The sequence below is a fragment of the Drosophila eugracilis genome, unplaced genomic scaffold, assembly GCF_018153835.1.
Source record: "Drosophila eugracilis isolate 14026-0451.02 unplaced genomic scaffold, ASM1815383v1 contig_1765, whole genome shotgun sequence".
In the NCBI taxonomy this organism is placed as follows: Eukaryota; Metazoa; Arthropoda; class Insecta; order Diptera; family Drosophilidae; genus Drosophila; species Drosophila eugracilis.
Genome location: NW_024572605.1, coordinates 669,668 through 693,785, shown reverse-complemented (window position 1 = coordinate 693,785; position 24,118 = coordinate 669,668). Strand labels below are relative to the sequence as shown.

At 45.8% G+C, this 24,118-nt stretch overlaps 6 protein-coding genes across 13 annotated transcripts; 4 read left to right on the top strand and 2 right to left on the bottom strand.

The window, feature by feature from the left end:
• Positions 1-424: 424 nt before the first annotated feature.
• LOC108107404 lies at positions 425-18,321 on the top strand. Of its 6 annotated transcripts, none has more exons than XM_017214928.2 (9): positions 425-505; positions 993-1,226; positions 7,961-8,019; positions 8,582-8,630; positions 12,247-12,469; positions 12,530-12,596; positions 16,330-16,811; positions 16,871-17,189; positions 17,249-18,321. In XM_017214928.2, the coding sequence occupies exons 3-9, from the start codon at positions 7,969-7,971 to the stop codon at positions 17,444-17,446; spliced, it is 1,389 nt and encodes a 462-aa protein (XP_017070417.1). In that variant the 5' UTR covers positions 425-505; positions 993-1,226; positions 7,961-7,968; the 3' UTR covers positions 17,447-18,321. The 6 variants fall into 6 exon arrangements, with proteins under 6 accessions (XP_017070417.1, XP_017070416.1, XP_017070418.1 ...); XM_017214927.2 differs by having other exon boundaries at positions 426-509; XM_017214929.2 differs by having other exon boundaries at positions 432-522.
• Positions 8,863-10,640, bottom strand: LOC108107406 (gigaxonin-like). 2 transcript variants are annotated; one of them, XM_041819865.1, is made up of 2 exons: positions 9,705-10,025; positions 8,863-9,652 (listed from the first exon to the last, which is right to left on the bottom strand). In XM_041819865.1, the coding sequence occupies exons 1-2, from the start codon at positions 9,896-9,898 to the stop codon at positions 9,442-9,444; spliced, it is 405 nt and encodes a 134-aa protein (XP_041675799.1). In that variant the 5' UTR covers positions 9,899-10,025; the 3' UTR covers positions 8,863-9,441. The 2 variants fall into 2 exon arrangements, with proteins under 2 accessions (XP_041675799.1, XP_041675798.1); XM_041819864.1 differs by having other exon boundaries at positions 9,565-9,904; positions 9,957-10,640.
• Positions 18,322-18,484: 163 nt separating the features above from the next.
• On the top strand, positions 18,485-19,557 carry LOC108107205. Its single transcript, XM_017214621.2, has 3 exons — positions 18,485-18,920; positions 18,974-19,313; positions 19,371-19,557. Exons 1-3 carry the CDS (start codon positions 18,485-18,487, stop codon positions 19,555-19,557), a joined length of 963 nt encoding a protein of 320 aa, XP_017070110.2.
• Positions 19,554-20,312, bottom strand: LOC108107206 (putative ATP synthase subunit f, mitochondrial). The gene is made up of 3 exons (XM_017214622.1): positions 20,227-20,312; positions 20,078-20,160; positions 19,554-19,964 (listed from the first exon to the last, which is right to left on the bottom strand). The coding sequence occupies exons 2-3, from the start codon at positions 20,154-20,156 to the stop codon at positions 19,720-19,722; spliced, it is 324 nt and encodes a 107-aa protein (XP_017070111.1). The 5' UTR covers positions 20,157-20,160; positions 20,227-20,312; the 3' UTR covers positions 19,554-19,719.
• Positions 20,313-20,539: 227 nt separating this feature from the next.
• Positions 20,540-23,031, top strand: LOC108107363. The gene is made up of 3 exons (XM_017214865.2): positions 20,540-20,976; positions 21,041-21,560; positions 21,767-23,031. The coding sequence occupies exons 1-3, from the start codon at positions 20,639-20,641 to the stop codon at positions 22,295-22,297; spliced, it is 1,389 nt and encodes a 462-aa protein (XP_017070354.1). The 5' UTR covers positions 20,540-20,638; the 3' UTR covers positions 22,298-23,031.
• On the top strand, positions 23,000-24,101 carry LOC108107365. Of its 2 annotated transcripts, XM_017214869.2 has the most exons (4): positions 23,000-23,084; positions 23,154-23,594; positions 23,648-23,755; positions 23,809-24,101. In XM_017214869.2, the coding sequence occupies exons 2-4, from the start codon at positions 23,205-23,207 to the stop codon at positions 24,073-24,075; spliced, it is 765 nt and encodes a 254-aa protein (XP_017070358.2). In that variant the 5' UTR covers positions 23,000-23,084; positions 23,154-23,204; the 3' UTR covers positions 24,076-24,101. The 2 variants fall into 2 exon arrangements, with proteins under 2 accessions (XP_017070358.2, XP_017070356.2); XM_017214867.2 differs by lacking the exon at positions 23,000-23,084 and having other exon boundaries at positions 23,115-23,594.
• Positions 24,102-24,118: the final 17 nt, after the last annotated feature.

Genomic DNA, 24,118 nt, shown 5'->3' with positions numbered 1-24,118 from the left:
TTCATTATGTTAATATTAACCGAAGGCTTTTTTCAGTGTAGACTTGCGATATGGGATGACCACCGCCCGACCCTCTAATTATGCCGCACTCATTAGAAAGACAATCTGGACCCGTAGGTGTATTAAAGGGACCCAGCGGAGCGTGGCCGTCAGTCCCGCCGATCATCAAGTGCAGTCCAACTGGACGACGTGTTACGGGTGAAAAACGGGCAGCGACACCAAGACGACCGCAAACAGCAGCAATACCTGGGACACTTACTACGAGTAGACAATAGTGAAGAGCTCGTTTTAAGAGCGGGACTATACTTGCCAATTGTTCCGAAAACCCCAGAGCGGCGCTACTCCGAATCTTGGCAAGACCGGTTGTGGGTCCGCCGTCTTGGCGTGTTCGTCGGAGTGCGAGCGTTTCGGCCAGTCAGTCTTGGCCAGGTTGGTGTGCGAGACACATCCACTACGCTCAACGAACCTCGATCCCATACGATCCGATTCGTTTCGATTCCGAATCGTGCGTGAGTTCCTCAAGTTAGCTCAGTTCTACGGTTAGAACTCCGTTTACCCGGTTCTGATTGGATCGTGCAAACGGATTTGGAACGGCTTCCCGTGGTTGAAAAGATTTTCGATTGGGTTTCCGAGATTTGAAATTTGAAATAGTTGCGGTTGTTGCTGTTGTGTGATATTTTTGTCGTGTTTTTCTCTGATTGTTGTTGCCCTTGGGAAGCTATTAAGCTCGACGGGTGGTTGAACCGGGCCAGCAAATACGTGCTGAATGATTTGTGAATCTTTTGAATATTTCGCGATGTTTTCTGGGGAAGTGTAAAAGTGACGGAAAGTTTGTTGCTTCAGTCTTTTGTGTTGAGACGGCGTAATAGCCACAGCGACAGCAGCAGCAGCAGCAACAACAGCTCCGATTATTTGCCACAATTGGCCAAAGAGCCGCTCTTTCCGACTCTCTGGCTGCTTTTGGCCAACTCTTAAATGTGCAATTCCCGCAGCGTTAACATGTAAAACGAGTGTTGGCCACAAAACGAAATAATTATTGAGGAAGCCCGCAAAAAAGTCCGGCAAGGAAGTATACAAAAACCATCAAACTAATGTGAAACCAAAATTTCATAAAAATATTTAAAAATCATCATCGTTCCGGGCAACCAGTTAAAAGCATAGCAAAGTCGCAAAACAACGGACACATAACAAATTGGATTACGCAAAAAGGGCGAAGTTGGATAGAGGTGAGTGTTGGGTGTCGTGGAGCTGGCCAAAAACCAGAAAACCGCAAAGAGAAACAGTTAAAATCAGGCAGAAAATCGAAGTTTGTGCCGTTTGCAAAAACAAAACCGAAACAGCCTCAAAAGATGACTTCATAAATCGCCCGACGCTGTGGATGTGCCAAAAATCCATCAGCCAAACCGGTTAGCTTCAGTTCGCCTCGCTCGAAATTTCAAATTCACGGAATACCTGTACTTGGGGGAATACATTGAAGAAGCACTGCAATCTGTTTTCTGTGCAAATTAAATGGGCTTTATCTGCGTTTCGTCGTCCGAAAAACTGTCCTCATCTGCCCGGAGATCTGAACCTGTTTGCCAAGGTTGGCTGTGGCCAAAATTGGCTGCCAAGTTCGCAGCCTGTTGCATCATCTGGGGACACAAATATGGTTGGGATGGGACAAGTTATTTGTATAACCACATCACGGACATCCGTCATGCATCCGCTTTTCCCGATTCCCAGTACCCAGTTTTCCATACCCATTCAGGGATGTGCAGCGCATAAGCAATGTGTCATCGGGGTCTTGGAATCCCAGGTCCATTCACATTGTCCACACATTGTGTGCGGCCATTATAAGCCAGAATCAGTTGCTAATTGGCTGACCCAACAATCCCCACCAAAGGTTGGGCTCAAATTCTTCTCCTTGTGGATCTTTTAGCACTTCCATGGATCACACAGGGCCATAATTATGTTCGTTTCCATTGTGTACGAGTTGGCGTCTAAAGAAGCAATTAGAAAAGTTGATTAATGGAGAGATGGAGGCTTCAACCCATCCCGATCCAGCCCGACACTTGCATCATCCATAGGGTATGGGTATGGGAATGGGAACCTTTCCCTTTTCGGTGATGCATGGCCTATTAATTGGTTAATTTGTGGTTTGTTAGCCATCAAAATATTGTTGTCTGGCCAATATAATGGTCTTCATCTGCGTTGAATGCAACGCCTTGCCTAGTGAATTATGGCTGTTCGGATCTTTGACTTCTGTTGGATATTTCCCAGTTCTCTGGCATTCTCAGAAAGCTTCGAGTTTGAGGAACGCCAACGCAAGCGTAAAATTTGTATAATTAAAAGGCGAATCCGCGCTCGAGCTGCTCGAATACCAGTTTTCTTACTCAGTGTGTAGTTAACTTGTTTATATAACAGCCAGACAACAACTCGGAGTGACCTTGAAGCAGGCACAAAATAAAATAAAGACGGAAAATATGATTGTATGGAGAATTTTGTGATATTTAGCTGCTGGGCGATGTGCTTGCGCATTTAAGTAAGAAAAATGAATACAAATGGCGGATTTTCGGGGGTTCATGAACCAAGCTGAAAAATGCGTGTGGGCTTGCGAAAAGGTGTGTTGATTGATTTATAATCTCCCGCCGAAGAACTGACAAAGAAAGCACCGAAAATGGTGAGTTCATTCAACCAAACTAAGACCTTTCAGCGTTAGATTTGATTTGATTTACAGTTGAAACGAAAGACTTAGGCAACGAACTTGCCGATTGCATTACTCATACGGCACGTTGGCGCTCGCCACTAATTATGCAAAAACCCAAAATACTAGCGAAAGGCGCGCCCGAACCCCAGCCGTGAGTCACAGACCGTTGTTGCTCTCTGGCCTGGACAATGTGCATTGGATTTCTTGTTTGTTTTGGCCAAAATGAAAAGCCGTCTGGCTAGTTGATTCGCCGCTCCACTCCTCCGCCTCCCCCGCCACCGTTCGTGAATTAAATCAACATTGGCAAGCCAAGCGGACTTAAATGCAGGCTTTTACCTTAGACCAACCCCACGCAAAAACCCCGCGACTGCAGTTGGATACGAGTTTGCTCGATTCATTCGGAAACACTTTCAAATCCAAGCCTTAAATGGGGTGTGGCAGGCCTAGACTTTTGAACTGTTTTAAGTTTGCCTGTGCTGTAAGTGGCGAGAATTATATTCTGGTAAACCTTTCCAAGAGTGTAATCTAATCCAGAAAATGTTCTCACCTTTTTGGGTTTCTTGGCTCATTAGGTTCAAGAATGAGATCATTCATTCTTCATACACTTTTCTTCAGGCCACATCCTCCTGAAAAGGGGAGAGGGAAACTTGGATAAAGTTATTATGAGAAACATGAGGTCAGCCCAGGCTGGCAGTAATTAGTAAGGCCCGCTCCTCTGGCTCATCAGCAGATTCCCTCATCAAGACCAAGTATCTGCAGTTAAAATAACCCTCAATAAATGAGTTTTAATGACGAATTAGGGCCAAGCTTAGCTGGTCGACCAGCAGTAGCCGCTGCCAATGTCGCTGGGAGCCTCCATTTTAAGTACTTCTAGACGCGAAACCCGCCGCCAAAGCCAAAACGGAACTACAAAACTAGTTTTGGCTGTGCCTTGTAGGTAAAATGAGAAAAAACTAAACAGCCGGTAACAATGGGCGCCAGTAAAGAGGCAAAAAGCCAAAGCAAAAAGCAAAAGGCGCAAAGTAAATGGCTAAAACTGAAATATTGTAGACCCGGCTGATAAAAATCAAACACATTCATGTCTAGAGCTTAGCTCAAGTCACGTTCAATGCGAATTTCTTTGCCGTTTGTTTCGTGTTTTTACTTATTTTTTGTGGCAAACAAAAAATAGCCGCAAAGCCTGTAAGCCACAAAAATTAGGCGTCAAAATGAGAGAGAGAAATATATTTAGGCTGAGCCGCGGGCAGGCCAGTTGTGGGTGTCCAATCAGTGGTTTGCATATTGCCAGTCAGCCAGTCGGTCCGCCAGTTAGTTCGAGCCAAATTGGACATCTTGACAAATCGCAGAGAAGCGAGTCGTTTGCAGAGAACTTACATAACACGACAGCAGAAATACGCAACGGATCGGCTAGTTTTTGGTCCTAAACCCCAAACTTGGTTCGCACAATGTGTGGCAAGACTATGATGTCTCCACGCTCCAGTTTAATGCGTGTGGCAACAACCAGGTCAGCGCATTTTGGCCAAGAAGGTGGGGTTGCGTTTTCGAAGTCTCTAAAGGCCGCTAATGATGTGCGATTTTCAAATTCTCACATTGTCTTAATGGGCAATTGTCCATTAGAGACCCAGCTGCCGTTGGGCCAATCTGTGAAATCTATAAACGGAATCGGCGTTGGCGTTTATTGCAATTGGCCAACAGCAAATTAAAGCATTGTTGGCTCATTTGAGGCGAACAAAGGCGGCGGCGAGACAATTGCATTGACCTTGAGGCAATCGACGGGTAAAATAAAGTTCGTTCCGATCCGTTGACTTTCGGAAGTGTGGCCGACCTGGCTAGCTACCTGGCTACCAGGCTACCAGTCTACCTGGCCATCAATCCCCAATCAAATGCCAGCTAATTGCTGGATCTGAAATTAAAAATTCTAATTTTGAAAAACAAAAACAGAGCCTGCATACACAAGCAGGTGAAAGTCGATGCCTCAATTGCCATTGATCTCCGACGCTTGATTAGCCCCAGCCCGCTGGCCAACTAGAAGTTTGTCTTGGGTAAAAGTAAAAGCTAAGCCCGAAGTCTGGCAATAAAGCCGGCTGACCTCATTCGGGCCAATATAGCCAAAGCTGCCCTTTTTGTTCGACTCGTTAATTGCCGTCATTAAGAACAATGCGGGACAATCGCACAATGCATCTTCGGAGCGGGTCTTTGGTTTTGGTCTTTACTCTTTTGGCTTTGGGCTGCAAGGCCCTAACCCGCCCCAACTTACTTTCTACGCCAGCGGAATTGCAGCGAAATTAGCTCTACGCATCGCTATGCTACACTGGGAAAAAATAGATACTCGTATTCGATGGCTAAGGTCATCGAGCAGACGGGAAATCTTTCATCTGACAGCTTTATCGATGTTCCGCAGAAACATATTTTTATTTCCATCAAATGAATATGTAAATTCATCAATTTGGTCGCCATAACCTGATATTATCATGTCAATTTTTCTTTCTGTGTGATTGATCACACCAGAGTCGAGAGATGTACGCCGGAGATTTCCCATTTTAATGGCAAACCGCAACCGAAAGTTGGTAGAACCCCCTCCGTCATCATGCTAGTTCCAAATGGGTCAGCCACGTTAGTGAGTTGTGGCTCAAATCGCTGGCACTGTGTGAGTTTGTGTGCTTAGCACAGTTTTTTGTCTGATTTTGCCATGGCCTTTGGCAATTCAGATTGGAACCAGATCTGGCAGCTAGCGATGGGAGTCGTCAGATATTCTAATTGACTGGCTTCCCGAGATCTCAGCGTTTTCTAAAGGTTCCCATGTGCGCGGCTTGATTAATGTGGTTCACCCAGATACGCTGATCGATCTGCGGGAGGTCCGTTCCCTTTAATTACTCACTTCATTAGGGATTAGTTTCGTCGGCCCAAAACATTTACGTCGTCATTAAGATTTAATTTTCAAAAACTTAACTTGGGCGCAATTTAACGCACAGTTACGCGCTTTTCCACACTTTTCGCGGTTTTCCCAACAGTTTCGCTCAGGCAGAAAGCTGTAAAGTTAAGTGTGCATTTCAAAACTATTTTTGCATACCCTCGCCGGGTATTTAAAAGCAAATAAACTACGGGAAAATGGAAACACGCGAGGTCATTTAGCCGCCACATTAACAGAGCACACACTCCAATGAAACTGCAATTGTTTAAACAAAACAAAATAAACACACAACTTTGTTGGCTCGACAGGCACGCAAAACCGAAAACCCATTTAATTTATTCAGATGCACGGCCCATTTTGTTGGTTTTCGGTCTTACCTCGTGTTTGCTTAGTTATTTCGGTTATTTCGGAGCTATTTGCTCTGGGAAATGTGTGTCAAATGAATTCAAATCGACACTTGGAGCTATCCGTTACAAGCGAATGCACACGATTGATTGGGCAGTGAATCATCGTTGCGTAATTTGTATTCTTGGCCAGGGTTCTGAGCCTCCGTGGGCAGAATGACAAGTGGAGGAAATGGCCTGCAGCTGCAGGAAATGCTGTCTTGCAGAGAGAGAAATGGAGATTTATATATAGATTGTTTTCTGATATGGATCGGTTTCTTCCCGTGTGGTTGCCATAGAAACATCGTTTCATTATAGCCAAAAATATCTGTAATTTGTGCCCCCATTCGATGCAATTTCCCTTATCACCGATGAACGTAATTGAAGGTCAGTTTGCCATTTCCACTGGGCATTCGGCATCATGTTTTGTTTTCCTTCGCTCGTTTTGGCTCGAACTGGGTAACGAGAGCAGATGCCAATCAAAGTCATTATTCATAATGTTCGTTGGCGTGCCTCGCCGCATTTTTCCAACCAGCTTTTTGCCTGCATGAGGTGCGTTTTCAATTCCGAACTTTTTAACTTTTTACCTGGCAGCCTCGGTTAGAGCCGCTTGCGTCATTTCGCTAATTTTAGCTAATTTATTGCAATGCCAGTTGAAGTACGTTTGTGGGATGTTGTTGGCCGGCGTCAGTTGGCAATTTGCATTCGGCTCTAAGCCACGTTTGTCTGCTCTACGGGCTGCTTGAGCCGTTTGGCGTTGGGTGTTCAGGAAGTGTGGGTCTCCAGCTTTGACAAATTGATGTGTGCTCACTGCATAATGCCAACAATCTATCAATTTCAAGCGATATCTATTGACCCAATTCCGTGCTCCTCCCCGATTCGCCGGCGAACCAATTTCAATAACAACCAGACTCCCAACGGGATTACACCTCTTGGATAATAACCGGCCGTATCTCGGAGTCTGTATCTTGATTCGGGGTGAGTGGATGTGGATGTGGATGTGGATGGAACGGAGTCGAGTGCTGGTCTTGTGACATCATCGCCGAGTGTGTTGCCGTGAATGAAATGTGTTGGCAGCGTCAGCGGTAACAACAAATCATTATCGCCTCTCGGCCATCAGTGTAAGCCGCATTTTGTTGTCTTACGACGCCCGAGACAATGATCAGCTTGCACGGGGAAAATGTGATCTCATTTCGGCTATCGACTGGGTGGCATTCCGAACCGAAAACGTTCCTCAATTTGGATTTATTTCTGGTGTTGGGTTAAAGACTAGCAAACATAACTATTTAACATAAATTTATATATTTTCTTGGTCGTGAGTTCAACTTCTTTTCTGACCAAGCAGTGCTATTAATTTATGATTAAAAAATATGTAATTTTAGTTTGGTTTTCATATATTGTTTTCCGTGTATTGATCACTTTGAAAATGTCTTCCTGGCCTGGCCGTGACTCGCCTGCGAAGTTCTCACCGATCGGCAGGAAGTTGAAAAGCGTTTGTCACGGGTTATTGATATGCGCTTAATATCTCGTAATGCAGCAGCTTCTGTTGCCAAGAAAGAGCCAGAGGAGCGGAAACCCGAGTCATGATGCCATGAGTTGCAGTTGGCGGATGTTTGTTTGCTCTGCGCTCGATCGCTGGCATCTCCGAGATGTGGAATCTCGCCGTGAGCCTCCTCCCTTGAGTGGCAGGTACCACTCTGTGCCGATGTTAACCCATTTGCAATAAGCCAGCACGCGAACCGAAATTCGGCTGTGTTGACTTGACCCATTTGCAAGCAGAAAGTTTGCCTTTGGGCCACGAAATTCATTACAGAATCGTTGTCTTCGAGTGATTTAGCATAATCCTATACGTGTGTTGTGGGTGTGGAACCGGTTTTCTGTGGGCTTAAGTTTAATGCTTTGGGTTTTGAGTTTTGACTATTTGCCAAGGTTTGCGATCCGCATTAATATCCGTCTTTCTGTCTTCCCTCACTCTTGCAGCTCGCACCATGAAGACAGGCACTCCAATGGACATTTTCTACACGGCGCTGCACTTAATCGTAAGTATTACCTGGGATCTGTGGGCCCATCGAAATGGAAAATTGCCGGACTCGGCCAGAACACATCAATCAAGCAGCCCGCTGAATGACAATTGCATGCCAATGCGATTAACCTGGATATGAGGCTGGAGGCCAGTTACTACTCCCCTTCCTCCGTATGCTAAACGCGATTCCGAGTGGGCAAAAGTGGCACACCAATGCCATGGCCCCAGCTCGATTCTAAGCCGCTTGGCCCCAAAGAGCAAAAGATTCAGGTTCGGTTTTGGGGTTCGGGATCGGGATCGGGCTCAACTCTAACCCAGGCTGGCGAAAGTTTTTGCCAGGCTGCAGCGGAGCCTTAGAATCGTGAGAATATAGTGTTCCCCCCTTGCTGCCGGCAACACGAAAACGAAATTTCCACTTTAATTAAAGAAGCTTACTGGCGATGGATTAGGCCAGGGACTTAATGTCGGCTTCTCGTGATTTATGTCAACGCTTTACGGCCCGAAAGGGGGCGGGGATCTATGGTCCATCCCATATGCCAACTATGCTAATGAGTGACTTGTCTCCACTTTCTTTGCAGACAATCGCAGCTCTGACGACGCACGCGGCGCAGATTCCAACGGCAGTCAGTGAGTACATAAATCTGTCTATTAAGAAGCTAAACCCAATTCTTTGGACTGGGGGTACCCCGACACTGGGGTCCAAAGAAAAATTGCTAACAAATTGGTAGTGGAGACGCGGGAAAGATTAAGCCCAGTTGGAGTCTTTTGTTTGCCCCTAAAAAACTAAGCTAGCATTCAAATGAGGCATCGGCATCAAACCTATTAACTGGTCCCCGATCAAAGCTCTCGAAATATATATGTAGATAAGATTCATATATTTATTGATTCGAACTAGTTGAGTTTGTTACTAAAACATTAAAAAACTACAAGTAATGAAGTGAGAATATATTATGCGATATAGAATTACCAATAATACTTATGCTAAGCTAATGATTTTATTACCACAATTAGGTGAAAGTAGCTACACAGTGACGTAAGAAAGCCGCTTAAAAATTTATCAAAAAAAGGATACAATTTGTAGACAGTGCTGAGACTGAAACAGAAATAGCTTGAAATGATGAATTGGTTCCCCCTAAGACTATTACCTAATTAGTTATAAAGACACTCCACTTTAATCCGCCAGCGCTGCTGCCATTGTTAAGTAAACCCGCTAAGCTGGCTGTTGTCTTTTTCGGGTTGCAAAATCTCTGTTGACTCTGTTGGCCAAATCCGAAACGAGGCATAATCGCATGGCAAACACAAAAGTCTATTGAAGTCGCTTGGCTCTTTGGAGCTGCCTCATTGAGAGCCGACTGGCCAAACATTGCGACACACTTCCTTCTGGCTTTCCCATTGCTTTTTTTGGCCTGGAGCGGGATTCGGCTAAGACCCCTGTGACCTAGGAGCATTGTTCGGGCAGCGAATCGTGTAGTGACTCCAGGTAGTTGAGGAACTGCTGGTAGGTGAAGAACTGCCCCTGGTGTCCGCCTGGGTGGCGATGGTACGCGCACCGCTTGTCGACTATCCACTTCCGCTGCTCCGGCGGATGGAACTCCTTGAGCATGTGGTAAATATTTTGGTTCAGTTCGTAGAGTTCAGAGGAGGTGTACCTGGAGATTGGCTTATCGATTACGCAGTTGATAACTTCTCTGTTGAGCTTACACGAAGGCTTTGTTGACTAGTTCCTTGACTTTGGCGCTCTGACAGATGCTGTTGAGTATCAGGGTATTGTGCTCTCCCTGCAGAAATCTCAGGAAAGGCGGGGGAAGCAGGCAAAACCGCACACACTCCATTAGCTTCTCCATCTGAGCCTTTCGTTTTGGCCAGTTATGACTAAGCCAGCGAACAGCACTCATAAAAATCTGAGGTCACCGAAGTTTAAGACCACATATTCGGATGCCCTAACCCTCTCACCTCAATCTCACTGTTCACGCCCACACTTTGGATGCTCAGGAGTTCTCGAACCCAATAAAAGTCCAGTTCCACAAACTCCTTGGACGCCACCAAGGGTAAGAAGAACTCCTCGATGCGAGACAGCAGCATGATCTGAAACATTCGAATCTCGAAATTCAGGGCTTCCATGAACAGTCCAAAGGCCTGGCTGCCCGACACACAGCTATCGTTGAAGCAATCAAAAACCAAATCCAGCAGCTCATTGACTTTCATGAACGTCGCAGCACTATACAGCTCCACAATGGAGCAGTCACCCTTTCGACTCTTCTTGATGTCTAACATCCAATTGTAGATGACATGAAACGCCGTCGGGGTCACCATTTCTACGGGAAGGTGGCCAGTGAGGGTTTTCCCCTCTCCGTATCCTCGGAAGTACATGGAGTAGGCCTGCAGGACTTGCAGATGGCAGTGGAACTTGTATTTGCCCACATAAACCTTGAAGAGTAAGAATTCGGGATCATTCAGAACTCGGAGCAGCTGGGCATCCCCGGGGAGTTTAGGATGTTGCTTAAAGCACAAATATTCATTGCTATAAGTTGGCCTAGGTATGACACTGAAGGAAAGGTCGAGGGGTTCCAGCTCCTCAGTAAACGATAGTCCAGAACTGATTTAAATCCAATTCTTTGTTAAGCAGACTTTTCTTCTCTTTTAAACATATGTACATACCTATCATACTCCCTGAGAGTGTCTCCATTCTGACTGATAATGAGCTGTACAAGTTATGTAGGTTATTTGCAGAAAACTGAGGCGTCTTTAGTTACCTGCTGATTGGAGAACGAGGCCGTATCGGCCACCTCCATAGAAAATGTACTAGTTCTATCCGCAGTTGGAGCTTCAATCGTAGCCTGGTCCAAGGCAACACCTTTGCCATCCTCACTTGCTTCATTTTCTGGCACAATCCCATCCATCTTTGCACTTAAAATTTAAACTTGGTGAAAGCGATCGATAATTTGCTGAAATAAGATCTGAATCACGAAATATCACATAAATCGGAGAGTAATAAACTGAAGCTAATAGGTGATTTATTTTTCTAGGCAGCACGACAGGGATTGAGATGTATATTTTGGGTTTTGCATTTTCTTTGTTCGCCGAGTGCCAAGGGAACAGCTTGGAGAAGAGCAATTTATGCTAGCCATTGTTGCCTTAGTCTAGTTTGTTCTATTTGAGGAGTGCAGTTCGCCCCGCCAGCGGAGACCATAAAATTATACATAATAGAAAGCCATTAAATGTTTTATGTGCCAGCCAGGCCGACGAGTGGATTCCATTCCAGTGCAGAAGGTAAAACCGGCTCTGCGATGGCCGTGTTGCATGCAATTACTTTGCCCAGAACCGCAGTATAGTAAGTGATGCGAAATGCTGCAAGGTTCGTTGAACCGCCTCGACCGAAGGCATCCCATCGCATCCCATTCCATCCCAAGGCATATATATATATATAGTATACCATGCCATCCATGCCTGCACTGTATACACACCGCCAACTGCCAGGGCGAACGTGCCTGGGCAGCTTTTCTCTGGTCTCTTCTTGGTCTTGGTCTTGCTCTTGGTCTTGGTCTCCAATTGTGTACCTTCGCGGAGGAATATAGAAACAGAGAAGCAGAGGAGTCAGCGGGGAGTTCTTGGCATTGCGATCGCTGGCTGAAAGCAGGAAATGCCAAGAGCACCTCCAAATCCCAAGTTGTGCCTCGGATGGTTCGCCGAAGTTCAAGGAACTTGCAGCGTGGCGTCTTTCTAATGGCCACGAGCGCTTCTGTGGCGTGTCTTCGCCCCAAGTTGCTGCTTCTGCTGATTTTCGAAGTTGCCGCTTCAATGGCTTCGCAATGTCATGAACAAACACTGAAGATCACAGCTAACACTTAAACAAACTTACAAGTTAGTTCGGTAAAAACTTCAGTTAAGTTCATTTCAAAGTTAACTCGTTTTATATTTTAAGATTTAATTCTTAATCGATGAACAGCTTTTTGCTCATTATTAAAAATCTTTTTTTTCTTCTTTTATAAGTTATTTTCTCTCAGTACATTATTGTTATTTGTTGTAGTCTTCCGCATGCCGGCTCCAACTTGGAGCTATAGTCCTAAGTAAATACTACTCCCATGGGCCATTGTCTCTGGTTTGCCGCTCATGATTTATGCTAACGGCTCTTGAGGTTGCCGAAGTGGATGCGGCATCCTCCTGGTCGGCTAACTGTGCTTTTTTGGGAGTGGGCCTGTCGTGTTTCTGTTTGCATTTCATAATTTCCGATTTCGTCTTGCAGAAGATGCCCAGAGCTCGCTGAGCGAAGCGATTGCGGCGGCGGAGGCGGAGGTGGCCTCCACCTCGAAGCCGGCGGTGGAGCCGAGTGTGCGGATTAAATGCCTGTCCGGCTCGATGCTGATAACCATCAAAGATGCTCCTCCGAACCATGAAACGGGGCTGTTCAGCGGAATGATCTACCCGAAAGGCCTGTCCAAGAACTCCACCTGCCTGAGCGAATACAGGTTAGTGACGAGCTTTAGATCGCCCAATCTTGATTATAATCCGTAACCTCTCCCCCACAGAGACCATGTGGGCTCCCTGCGCTACAAACTGCCGCTGAGGTCTTGCAACACGATGCCGAAGGAAACGGTAAGTCTAGAATCAATTAGTCCCCGAAAACTCCCACTCAGGCAGATGGTAGGTGACGCCATGTCCCGCCAACTGGTTCTTCCATTTTGGCATGCAAATAAAAAACATTAAACATTAAGCTTAACCACTTATAAGGCAGCCAGATCCGACTCATTGGTTACAAGGTAAAGTCCATACGCCAAGATGATTAGTCCACTGAAAGGTTGAAACTCAAATGGCCAACTCACGCACCTTTTGCGGCTAAACTAATGATGCGATTGTGATGACTTTACAGATTTTCCAGCTAAAATAGCAATCATTCGATATGGTGGATATAACGAAGAACTTCTGACTAGTATCGTATAATAAGATATGTCTGCATAAATATGAATCTAAAAATTCTGACTGGAAGATGATCATTTTCTACAACCTCTTTAAGAATCTGGGTTCACTCACTCGAAACCAGATTTCCCATGATCTCTGAACCAATCAAGCGTATTATTGATCTGAACCGCCCCATCAACCGTGACAAGCTGTCTCCCATGTCCCTGTAAACGATATCGAATAATCCGAGAGACGGCCAAGATGTGCCATATAAATATCAGTCTCGCTCCGCCTTGGGTTTGTCTAATACGTATATGGCCCGACTTACTTATTGGCTCATTCACTCGATCGATTCGGGCGAACAACGGCCGTGTTTGTGCTGGGATCTGATTTTGAAATCTCAATTAGCACTTAGCCGGGCTAATGTGGCTGCAGCTCACGCACCGGCAGGCATTTTTGTAGCCCCTGCCACAGTCCGATTGTGATATATTTAATGTAATTTTCTCGGCATTTATGGGGCCAGCGTTTTGTAATTCGCTGCCTGTAGCGGCTGCTGTTTGCTGCTTTTTCCTTTCCCCTAGTGGATTGACACAATTTTTGAAATTACCAATGTTAATTGCAGGTACGACAGCCGCCTCGATGCTGCAACAAAGTACAGTGCGCTCAAGAACCGCAATCAACGATGAGAAGATATCGATTGGGGTTAGCCGGCTGCTTTATGATTGCTAAGGCAATTAAAAATTGTTGAAATGCTCTTTAATGTATTTATGTTATTTCAGAATTCATCAGGAAACAGTAAAAAATGCCATATTATTACTGCCTATCTCTAATCAACAGATGATATATATGATGTTTGCAAATCTGATGGAAAATAAGCAATCATATTTCCCTGTGATTTACGATAGGCAGCCATTAAATGTCTACAAAACATAGTTTGTTGCCTTAGTCATTTGTTTGTGATTGATTGTTATGCTAAAAATAGTGTCTTACAAACATTTTATGGAAGTCTGTCTCGTGTTTCGCATGGAATTCATACTTATGCCATGGCTGTGGAACAACCTCTTCCAGTTTGTTGCCTAAGTCATTCGTTTTCGAATGATATTCGATCGATTTAATGATCATTATATACTTTGAGGGTTACCTGCCATATATAGCACATATAGTATTCTTTAGTTTGCTTTTCACTCAGTTCGTTGCCTAAGTCTTTCGTTTTTCATATCTTTGTCCTTCGCCGCCCCGCCTTTTCGTATTGATCCAAGCAATTAACGGCGAGTCTTCAATAAGTAAGAATCAGTAAATATTATTTACCCCCCGCAAATACTGGAAAATCAACAGAGGCGTCCAAGGCCCGTCGGTAGATATCTTAAATGTTTGTCATTAAACACGATGAGCGGTCCCCATCCAGCGTGCAGTCCACTAATGGCAACCATCCTGCCTTACGTCATCCTCGTCGAGATGAGCTCATTGCAGTGTAAAAAGTCGCGTGACAAGCCGCCACATCTGCTGCCATTGAGTGACTAGTACTTGCTCCCCTGAGGAGTCGAGGGTCTTGACTGTGCGCATGTCAAGCATAATTAAATCAGCCACGAACAGGTACTCGCAGGGTCGCCAGAGGTTGGGAGGGGGCAGAAATTTTAATTAAAATTTAATTGCTGCCATCCCAGAACTCCGAACTCCGAACTACAAGCTGCGAGCCGCGATTGTAAACAATTTTTCATAGCTCAGCGAGTAAGCCATCTCGCAGCGAAATCAATTTGTTCTGTCCGCTGGTAATGCGTTCATTGGCCACCAATGCCGCCGGATGACCATGAAAAGGCCAAAAGTGTACAAACATTCAAGCGCTTTATGGCCGATATTGATATTTAAAGGCAACTACCGCCGTGTTTGGAGCGAAGGTCAGTCCGGCGACTGACTCCCACGCATCCAGCGTGAACCTGTTTTCGTTCGTACATTTGTAAGCCATCTGATACATTTACACTTGCCTCGGAGCACACACGGTTTCCATATTTATGCGAAGAAGTGTTATAATGACATAATAGGGCTTTCTACCGTTGGAATCTTTGTCGCCTGTGCTTGAAATCTTAAATGTCACTTTATTATGCTTTTTATTGGCCCATTGTCTTGCGATGATGATGCCCAGATGCTGAGAACCGTCACTTGAACATAACTGTCAACGGTTCTCGGGGACTTGGGCAACAAAGGAAGCCCCTGCCCGACCATTCTTCTCATCTCCGTTTTCTAACTAACCATCTCTCGGCTTGTTTTAAGCCAGCCAAGCGGCGGAAACCGAGTTGGGCAATAAATCGCACTGGCCAACGTCTTTAGACTAAAGTCTTAAGTCGGCTTCTGCTGGCCGTCGATTAATGCCGGCTATAACAACAAACATCGGCGCTGGCTATTAAGAATGCCCCCCTGAGGAGAGCCCACTAAAATGAAGAACTTCCGTGCCCAAATCTGTAGAGACCCAATTACAAAACTTCCGAGCTGGCGGGGTATAAGTAGTACTTGCCGCTGTCATTACCTCACCTTTCTTCAGCGCAGTCGGCTTTCTGTTGCCAAAGCCATCGAGTGTGTACTCGATTTGCTTCTACTGCCCGTTGGAATTAGCACAATCACCGATGGGCGAATAACCCGTTACAGGTACACAGAACGAAAAACTATGAGAACTATCTGGGAATGAACTTTGTGAATTTATTGTATGATCAGTTGCCAGACTGTTTGGAGAATATCATTCCGTATTTATCAAGAAAACTTATTTTAAAGAATAATTATACGTTAAAAGTATAATATCTCCCCAGCGGATGTCCAATTTGAATACCCTACCAAAGGGAAATTGCATCATGCTAGCATTCTTGGATTTCCAAGAGCCTAAGTAACAAGCCATTAAAATTCATCATGCAAACTTGGCTAATTTGCGAGGAGATAGCCCGCAGATCAGATCCCCAGAACGACTAGACGTCACACCTGGCTGATCGGCTTTAGCACCATTCTGATGGCGACTTCAGGAAGTGCTCCATAGCCCCCACTTCGGCATTAGTATTGTCTGTCTTGGATCGCACATTCAACTTCTGAGGGGCGATTTCTGGCTGCAGCCAAGCGTGAATCTGAATGCATAATGAGAAGGGGCTTCGCCGCCATTACACTTGGGCTCAGTTCAGGTGGCTGATATGGCTTCTCCAGTATGGCACCAGTATTAGCATTAGCCGGTGGCCAGCCCTAGTTAACAAGGCAACTGGGGGCGAACAGGTTTGTTGCCCGGGTCTTTTGTCAGTAGGTGGTAATTTGATGTCTTATTCTCATTTTAATGGTAATAACTTGGCCCGATGAAAGTACGGATAGAAGTATAGTTGAAACTCTTAAGAGAAATATTATTTACTAAATTATACAAATTTAATACTTAACAAGGTTTTAAAATTTTCCCTGCTTTCAGGATGACGGTGGCATCGAGTTCTTCAACACTATTGTGCTCCAGCCGCACCTGAAGCTCATCACTGACTTGGGACGTGGTTACCATGTCCGTTGTGCCTACAAGAGTCGCGATGCAGCCATGAAGCCGAAGAAGTATCTCCGCAAGCATGCCCAGAAGCCACAGGCCTTCCGCAGCGAGGATCGCAGGGACTACGGACGATCGCTGGACAAACAGCAGGACGATGACCTCGATGAGGAGGATGTCTTCGATGCCAATGGCCCGCAGGAGGAGGAAGATGTGAGCAACAACGAGATTCCCATGCCCGGCTGCCACATGAAGATCTACAACGACGAGCACAAGATAGCCGACGACGTCAAGATTGGCGATCCTTTGACCATCGTGATCAGCATCGATAGGCAGCAGGTTTACGGACTCCATGTGACAGATTGCATAGTTCGCGATGGCTTGGGCTGGGGAGAGCAGCGGCTGGTGGGCGAAGATGGGTAAGTTCAAATTACATTTTTATGAATATGGATATTAAATAGAGCTCCGTGCCCTACAGCTGTCCCATGGACAACGAGATCATGGGTCAGTTCAACTACACCCAAGATCGTTTGGCAGCCAACGTGACCTTCCCGGCGCACAAGTTCCCGTACACCACTTCCGTGTATTACCAGTGCAATGTACGCCTGTGCGCCCTGGAGGATCCCACCTGCCAGGAGGCTCCTCTCTGCAGTGGCAAGAGGCCTAAGCGCCAGACTGCTGTCGACAGCAAGGAAGAGGACGGCCTGCCGGCCACCATTGAAGTCTTCTCGGGTCTGTACGTCAACGAGAACGAGAACGCCAATGACAGCGACGATGATGCAGTTTACAAGGAGAAGGTGGGTATCCAGGAATATATACCTTGAAATAGATGTAGACAAATATGCCTCCATTACAGACTCTGGATGATGCTCTGTGCGTGTCTCAGCGCACCTTCGCCATAGCCATTGCCATCGCCGGCCTGATCCTCATGCTCGCCGTGGTCGCTGCCGTGCTCTGCATCATGGCCCGCCGAAGCACCAAGACCGTGTCCAACTCGGGCAGCTCCATCTATAGTGGACCCTACACGAACACTGCCTTCTCGCACAGCAGCTAAGCGCGAGAGCATGAGGTCCTCAAAGAGAAAATTCAAAATTCAACGTTTCCAAAATGCAAAACACTCAAAGTGTTGAAAATCAGAGAGTTACCAGGAGGAGATTCGATCGCGCAGGTGCCGCTGCGGTAGTCAACGATTGGTAGGATTGGAGCCACTTAGTTTATAAGGATGCCGGAGCAGTCAGACGTTCAGTCGAGCGGCTGTTCATTAGATTAAGCCTAGTCTTAGTTGCAAAAGGATGTGCAGAGATTACCGGGCAATGGCTGGGGTCCATCCTAATTGCCCGCTAATGTCGCAGAGATTCAAGGTACTCCACAGATATGTTTGGGTATCTATGGAACTCTGTTCCGCACAGTCGGTGTTGGACTCGCCCTTCCTTCAGACACTCCACTGTAAGTGCAAGCGTGTTTCTGCATCCCTAACTAACCCACTTCTCCTAACTTAAACACTCGAACTAACAACGAATGCAGCAGCCGACGCTCAGGTGATATTTGTACTCGTATCTACTTAATGCCTAACTCTATTCGTAATTTATTAATTTATCGGATGCCTAACTGCCCTCCTAGTAGAATTTCCTGAATATTTTCTTGTCATCGATTTATACACTTAACTCCGAAGCGGAAGGAGCCCTTATTATAAAGCATCCGTCCGAACAGCCTCTTACTATATCAAGATAATCAAAATAGGCAGTTCTCAAAGTAAGCCTAGGTTTTTGCACCGCTTCAATCGAGCATTCCACCGTGCACCGACCATATGAGGGAATGCTCCTTTGGAGCCGTACAATCCACGCGATTCAATTCATATTTTAAATCTCAATGTTAGTGTACCTCTAAGTTAATATTAATCACTGAACAATAAACTCAAATTGACATAAATACCTGCCACTGAGTGACACTACCTGTCGGGGGCTGCAATAATACTAATATGAAGCGCAATTCGAGATTCAGTGTCAGTGTGGTTTTGGAATTCCGTAGATCAGAGCGCTGGTCGGTACTCAAAGATTTTTATAAGGTTATTAATTAGTGCAACCTAATATCAATGGCGGCAGTCGCACTTCTGCTTTATAATTTACTGATGGGTCAGACGATGGGCACCCTTACTTGCCCATCTGGAAAATCGAATCCCCTGCAGTTTCACCTGGTTCGTCAGTGTCAACGAGCTTCAGCGGATGATGCACTGGCTCTAGAGAATACCTCCTCACTAGAGGAATGCGTAAGCTTGGCTCATGACATGCGGGCACTGGCCTTGAACTACGCCCCTGGAGGTCCGAAAAGAAGGCTAAATCTGTACGATCAGAGGACATTTGGCAAGGAGAGCCAAAAGCAACAGCACTTACGTAGCCGTTTAAGTGTTTTCGAACAGCCAGGAGAGTTCTTCAACTGCCATGTTCTGCAGTGTCCTCAGAATAACACATTTTCTGGGATGGTCAACGACAGTCGTTTCGATTATTACAGTTTATATGGCAGGCCTACAGGTTAGTATTCTAGAATGTCTGCTCTGATAAAAATAGTGCCTTTCTTTTGTCAGTTATAAGGAACTACAGCTGTTTGCCGGAAGTTGGACTATTCGTGGTGTATACTCAGCCCAGTACCTACTTGAATGCCTCATTGACCTGCTCGAACTCTTCCGAGTTTACTGGCAGTCTTGCCCACATAGCCTCTGAGCACAGAACAAGCTTCTTGGCCCAGTGGTTAATGGAATTTAACAGAAAGTCTCAGCCGCGAAAGTCAAATGTCTTTCTAGCTTATGTGGGACTAGTGTACAACAGATCTACCTCGTTGAGTCCTCTGGATTTTAGGAACTCTCAGCAAGAAAGCCTACAGTGCTTTCTTTACAGGGCCTGGGACGCAGGCCATCCTCGCCTTGGGTGGGTTGATAATACATTTGCAAGACTTATGTTCACTTAATCCAATAAAATTACCAGCCAGGAGTTGACCAACGCCAGCTGCGTGGCCTTGACGCCGCAGGGAACCTGGCAAACCCTCAAATGCGAAAGGGAGCTCCCATTCATCTGCGAAATTCACACAGCCAGGTCAACTTCAGGCTGGGAGCACTCAGATTCTGAGCTGGACACTGGCCCAAATGCAGTCTTCGAGTGTGGAAACGATTGAGTCTATGGCAGCATGGATATTCGCAGCCGTTTTATTCACTTAAGCAGTTTTCAAAACACAAAAGCCAAATATAGATAGTTTCTCGGTGTTTGCCCGCCTCTCGCACGCCTTGTGGAAAGTGTAGAATCTAGTGTAGATGCAGGACCACCTCGGCAGCGCCGTTTAGTGGTACTTGTAGTTCCTGTGGTGCTTCAACTTGGTGTAGTTAATCAGATAGAAGAACGTCATGCTGGCGACGGTCAGTTGGAAGAAGGGAGCGATCCCGGCGCGCTTGGGGAACACGTACTTGTGCTGCCAGCGCCACCAGGCACGGCTCACGGCTCCGGCCACCGCGTTCGGGGTCTTGTTGCGGCGTCCCAGCCAGGCACCAATTTCTCCCAGCTTCACCTGGCCAAAAGGCACATCAGCTGCGTACCAAGGAGTTATGAGAATTATGTAAATTAGTCAACGATTTTGGGGCCAGTGTAAATGTGCTCTGCGCCTGCCGCAAAAATTACGTAATTTCGCCGATTCTTCTTACCTTTGCCGTAGAAGCGAGCCGGATCGTAAGGCCCGTGCACCTTGGGGTTGTACTCAGCTGGATAGTCACCGAAAGCCATCTCGCTGGTTTGGGTAAAATATATTCTCAACTCAGATTCTTATGAAACGAAAATTATGCCTGCTACTTACTCGTTCGATACCAAGTATGACAGTGTGACCAAAGCGGGTGAATTTAGTATTTTCTTCCTAACGTATTCAAAATAAGTGGCCTAGACTAGGGTGACCTTTCTTGAATATTTTTCAAAAATCTTTAAATCTATTTCTTTATATACGAACAATACAGTACTAAATCCTCTTACTTGGTATTTTAACCTTTTTGAAAAAACATTTAACTATTTTTTCGGCGGTTTTAATTCGATGATATTTCATTCGTTTTTTGGTATAATTTCGGCAGGGCTGAAAAATAATTGGCACTTTACAAGTTGGCAATACCTGGCAACACTGCCCCTCCAGTATATACAGAAATCAAATACGATTTTTGCAAGCCTGGGCATTCGAATTGGAATCTAATCAACAGTAAAGCGGAGTGTAAACAAAAACAATGAAACTGGAGGAGCTGCTGACTAAGGGATCCTCCTCGCCGCCGGAGGACGACGACGACGACGAGAAATTGGATCTGAAGCCGCACAAATCGAGCAGCGCCACTGCGGACGAGGGGGCGGAGAACGCGGAGGATGCGACCGAAGATGCTGGTGAAAAGGAAGGCGCGAGTGGCAAGAAGAAGGGCACGCGCAAAAAACGCTCCCTTAACTGGGAAGAGGCCGAGCGGGGGCTGCTCCTCGAGGTTATCAAGTCCAAGGTGGCCTTTGTGGAGAACCGCAGCGTAGATGCCAAGAGCATTAAAGCCAAGCGTCTGGCGTGGTCACACATCACTAAGCAGTAAGTTGCGCAATCGGAACGAAAAAGCTCCTGTTTTAAAGCCTTTGATAATTCCTCCATCTAGGTTTAATGCCCTCAACTTTCGTCACCGACTGCTCGAGCAGATTCAAGTGCAGTGGCGCAGCATGAAGAACTCCGCTAAGCGAGAGCACCAGCAGAAGCATCCGAAGACAGAGGCTCTTGAGGGCATGCGCATGATCGAGTTCCTGGAGGAGATGCAGAAGGACCCGGTCACATCTCGCAGCCAGACGCGCAGTGCTAACACCAACGGTGCCGTGAAGAAGGAACTGCTAGACATCGACGAGGACGAGGACATGCCGCTGGCCGCTTTGCCCAATTCCACGAATGCCAGCGAGGACACACTGCAGACTTCCACTATAGCCATCCCCTCGCCGCCACCATCCACCGCTGGCGGGGATGGGGACTCGCAGCAGGAGGGCACTCCCGCTCAGCCGCCAACACAGCGACGCAAGAGGGCCAAGGCCAAGCAGTCGCCCACGGGCGCCAAGACAGAAATTTCCGCCGAGACGGGGGAAGAGAACGAAAAAGGCGCAGCCTCACCGCGCAAACGACGACAAAGGAATGTGAGTAGGAACAGAAGTCATTCATACGAAAAATTTGTCATCGTCTTTTATTTCGGTTTGGCAATCATTCTTTGAGATTTAATCCTTCAAGTCCTAATAACCAATTATTTTTTTAAAAGGAAAACTAATTTAATATAATTAATAATTTTAAAAAGTTCGTTGGCCATTAGTTTATAAAACCTAGCTAATATTCAATCTTTTCCCAGCTTTCACAGGCTCAGTCGCTGCTGTCCGATGAGAACGAAGTCTCCAACAGTGTAGCTCCGGCCAGCACGCTTCAGCAGTTCGCACTGGGTGCCACTGCAGGGGCAGACTCGAATAGCCACCCTCTGGAACTCGTCGCACCTTCAGAGGTGGAGCAGAAGTACAAGCAGGACCTTTTCCGACTGCTAAAGCAGGCGCGCTTAGCCGAGATCGATTACGCCCGGCGGGAACACGAGCAGAAGCTACGTTTTGAGCAAATGGAGCAAGAGGTTAAGATGGCCTACTACCGGCAGGAACAGGATCTAAAGCTGCGACATATGCGCGAGGAGCATGATATCCGAATGCGACAGCAGCGGCGGGAGCACGAGGCTCGCCTGGGGATCTACTCTCTAAAGGGATGCGGCCTGAACGGGAGCATACAGGAACAGAGCTCAGCAAAGTGCAATGCCAAAGCGGACTACAACAATGTCCATGAAGTCGGCCCATCGACCAGTGCGGAGGGGGCGCTGGCGCTCAATGCCGCCTGCAACTAGGCGTGGCCATTGACTCTGATGCATATACAATACGAATTGCCAGCAATTAGCGTGTAAGGGCATTTAGAGGAAACATCAACAGTACTTTAAAATTTAGCTTGAAATACGTTTAGCGAAATGTAGCTCATCCGGTCAGCCGAAAATCCGTATCAAGATACGGATTCATGGATACCCGATACGAATATGAATACTCATCGACACACTCAAGTTGCCACACAGACAAAAGGACTGTTGTTTTGGTGCAATTCGCACCACAGGAACTCACAGACATTGCATTTTCAAGAAATTAGTATTATATAATTGTATCCGTATCTGTTAAGTACTCCGGGCGAAAAGATCAATTTAAAACACGGTTGTGTCGTCGAAAACAAACTCGAAAAATACTCAAGAATAAGTTCCCCTTTTGCAGAACGCAATTTACTCATCAGTCAGTATTCTCTATGGCCACTGTATTATTTTTATATATTCAGTTTTTAGTTATAAGTTTTTTTTACATAACTACCATTTAAACTAGGGGTGAAACAACGCCGTAAATGTAAATCCATGTATGTTTGTTCATACATAAACGAAAACTTTTATAATTCGTGTAATCATAAGTTACTGTACGTCGTGTTGTATAGCGCTGTAATATCCTGTCACTTGCTTCAGCTTAATAAATACCGTATATCGGGCGAGAGCAAGGTAAAATTAAACCATTAGATAATGAAATACAAATACATAGTGCGTAAACAGTTGGGAAGTTCGTTTAAATTGTCCTTATAGGTGGGAAATCCGGAAATGTATCTTAGTAAGTAATCCAGTTGGCAAAGCTAATCTTGGTAACCAAATTGGTTTTTATACCAACGTAAAATTGTAGTTAGAGAACAAATTGTTATTCAGAACGTGAAACTATTTATCTTTTGGCAATATGAAGGATCTGGACGCTTCCTTGGACACTTTGGAAAATGCCCGATTCAACTACTTGTATGCGAAGGCCATAACTAAGTTGCGAAAGGACTCAATCTTCACGGACAACGAGCTAGTGAGCATCGTGATGCTCTACCACAAGTTTGTCCTGGTCAATGGACCAAGGGCTAAGTACATGACCGTGGCGCAACTTACCATGCTAATGGAGCTTATGTTTGAGATCATGGATCGCGAACTTAGTGCGAGCATTGTGTCTAGAATAGCCCACACTCCAGGCTCCAGATCATCGGATTTCATTCCCGAAAAACATATTCATCTGGAGTCCTTTGTAAGGTTGCTTACCGTTTACTTTACTAAAGACCTTCAGATGAAGATGGAGTTTGCCTTCTCGGTGGGTGATTTTTCTTTTGATTTTTATACTTATAAGTAAAACCTTTTGTTCAGATCTACGATAAGAGCGATTCCAGGCAGTTAAATGGCAAGGAAGTCGGGATCTTTGTTGGCAAATTTTTCGAGACCGAGGACGAAGACGAAACAGCTGAGTTGCGAATGGTGAGACAATCCGTATTTATATTCACTGACAAATATATTTGTCATTCTACTAGGACATGAAGGAAATGCTCTTTATGAAATTCGACTTGGACAAGGATACCAACATTGGGGTAGAGGAATATTACACAGTTGTCCGTCGACAGCCCATGTTGCTTGAGTGCTTTGGCCGTGTATTTCCCCCCAATCCTCAGATGGATGTCCTAGCCCTTTGTACAAATGTGATGTCCTGGTTTGATGACTCACCCAATCCTAGGATTATGACAAAGTCAGATACAGAGAAGGCACTTAGTTACCAGGAAGCGCGGAAAACGAACTCATAAGTTATAAAATTTTGGGTATAATAATATAAAAAATTATATATAT

What these genes read in the sequence shown, in the direction of transcription:
- LOC108107404 (XM_017214928.2), top strand. Translation starts at nt 7,969, where the DNA reads ATGAAGACAGGCACTCCAATGGACATTTTCTACACGGCGCTGCACTTA. An exon ending in ACCTGCCTGAGCGAATACAG is followed by an intron (nt 12,470 to 12,529) that starts GTTAGTGACGAG and finishes TCTCCCCCACAG; the next exon opens with AGACCATGTGGGCTCCCTGC. An exon ending in ATGCAGTTTACAAGGAGAAG is followed by an intron (nt 17,190 to 17,248) that starts GTGGGTATCCAG and finishes CCTCCATTACAG; the next exon opens with ACTCTGGATGATGCTCTGTG.
- LOC108107406 (XM_041819864.1), bottom strand. Translation starts at nt 10,373, where the DNA reads ATGTACTTCCGAGGATACGGAGAGGGGAAAACCCTCACTGGCCACCTT. An exon ending in GCGTGAACAGTGAGATTGAG is followed by an intron (nt 9,905 to 9,956) that starts GTGAGAGGGTTA and finishes CGGTGACCTCAG; the next exon opens with ATTTTTATGAGTGCTGTTCG.
- LOC108107205 (XM_017214621.2), top strand. Translation starts at nt 18,485, where the DNA reads ATGGCGGCAGTCGCACTTCTGCTTTATAATTTACTGATGGGTCAGACG. An exon ending in TTTATATGGCAGGCCTACAG is followed by an intron (nt 18,921 to 18,973) that starts GTTAGTATTCTA and finishes TTCTTTTGTCAG; the next exon opens with TTATAAGGAACTACAGCTGT. An exon ending in GCAGGCCATCCTCGCCTTGG is followed by an intron (nt 19,314 to 19,370) that starts GTGGGTTGATAA and finishes TAAAATTACCAG; the next exon opens with CCAGGAGTTGACCAACGCCA.
- LOC108107206 (XM_017214622.1), bottom strand. Translation starts at nt 20,156, where the DNA reads ATGGCTTTCGGTGACTATCCAGCTGAGTACAACCCCAAGGTGCACGGG. An exon ending in GGCTCGCTTCTACGGCAAAG is followed by an intron (nt 19,965 to 20,077) that starts GTAAGAAGAATC and finishes CTTGGTACGCAG; the next exon opens with CTGATGTGCCTTTTGGCCAG.
- LOC108107363 (XM_017214865.2), top strand. Translation starts at nt 20,639, where the DNA reads ATGAAACTGGAGGAGCTGCTGACTAAGGGATCCTCCTCGCCGCCGGAG. An exon ending in TGGTCACACATCACTAAGCA is followed by an intron (nt 20,977 to 21,040) that starts GTAAGTTGCGCA and finishes TCCTCCATCTAG; the next exon opens with GTTTAATGCCCTCAACTTTC. An exon ending in GCAAACGACGACAAAGGAAT is followed by an intron (nt 21,561 to 21,766) that starts GTGAGTAGGAAC and finishes ATCTTTTCCCAG; the next exon opens with CTTTCACAGGCTCAGTCGCT.
- LOC108107365 (XM_017214869.2), top strand. Translation starts at nt 23,205, where the DNA reads ATGAAGGATCTGGACGCTTCCTTGGACACTTTGGAAAATGCCCGATTC. An exon ending in AGATGGAGTTTGCCTTCTCG is followed by an intron (nt 23,595 to 23,647) that starts GTGGGTGATTTT and finishes CCTTTTGTTCAG; the next exon opens with ATCTACGATAAGAGCGATTC. An exon ending in AAACAGCTGAGTTGCGAATG is followed by an intron (nt 23,756 to 23,808) that starts GTGAGACAATCC and finishes TCATTCTACTAG; the next exon opens with GACATGAAGGAAATGCTCTT.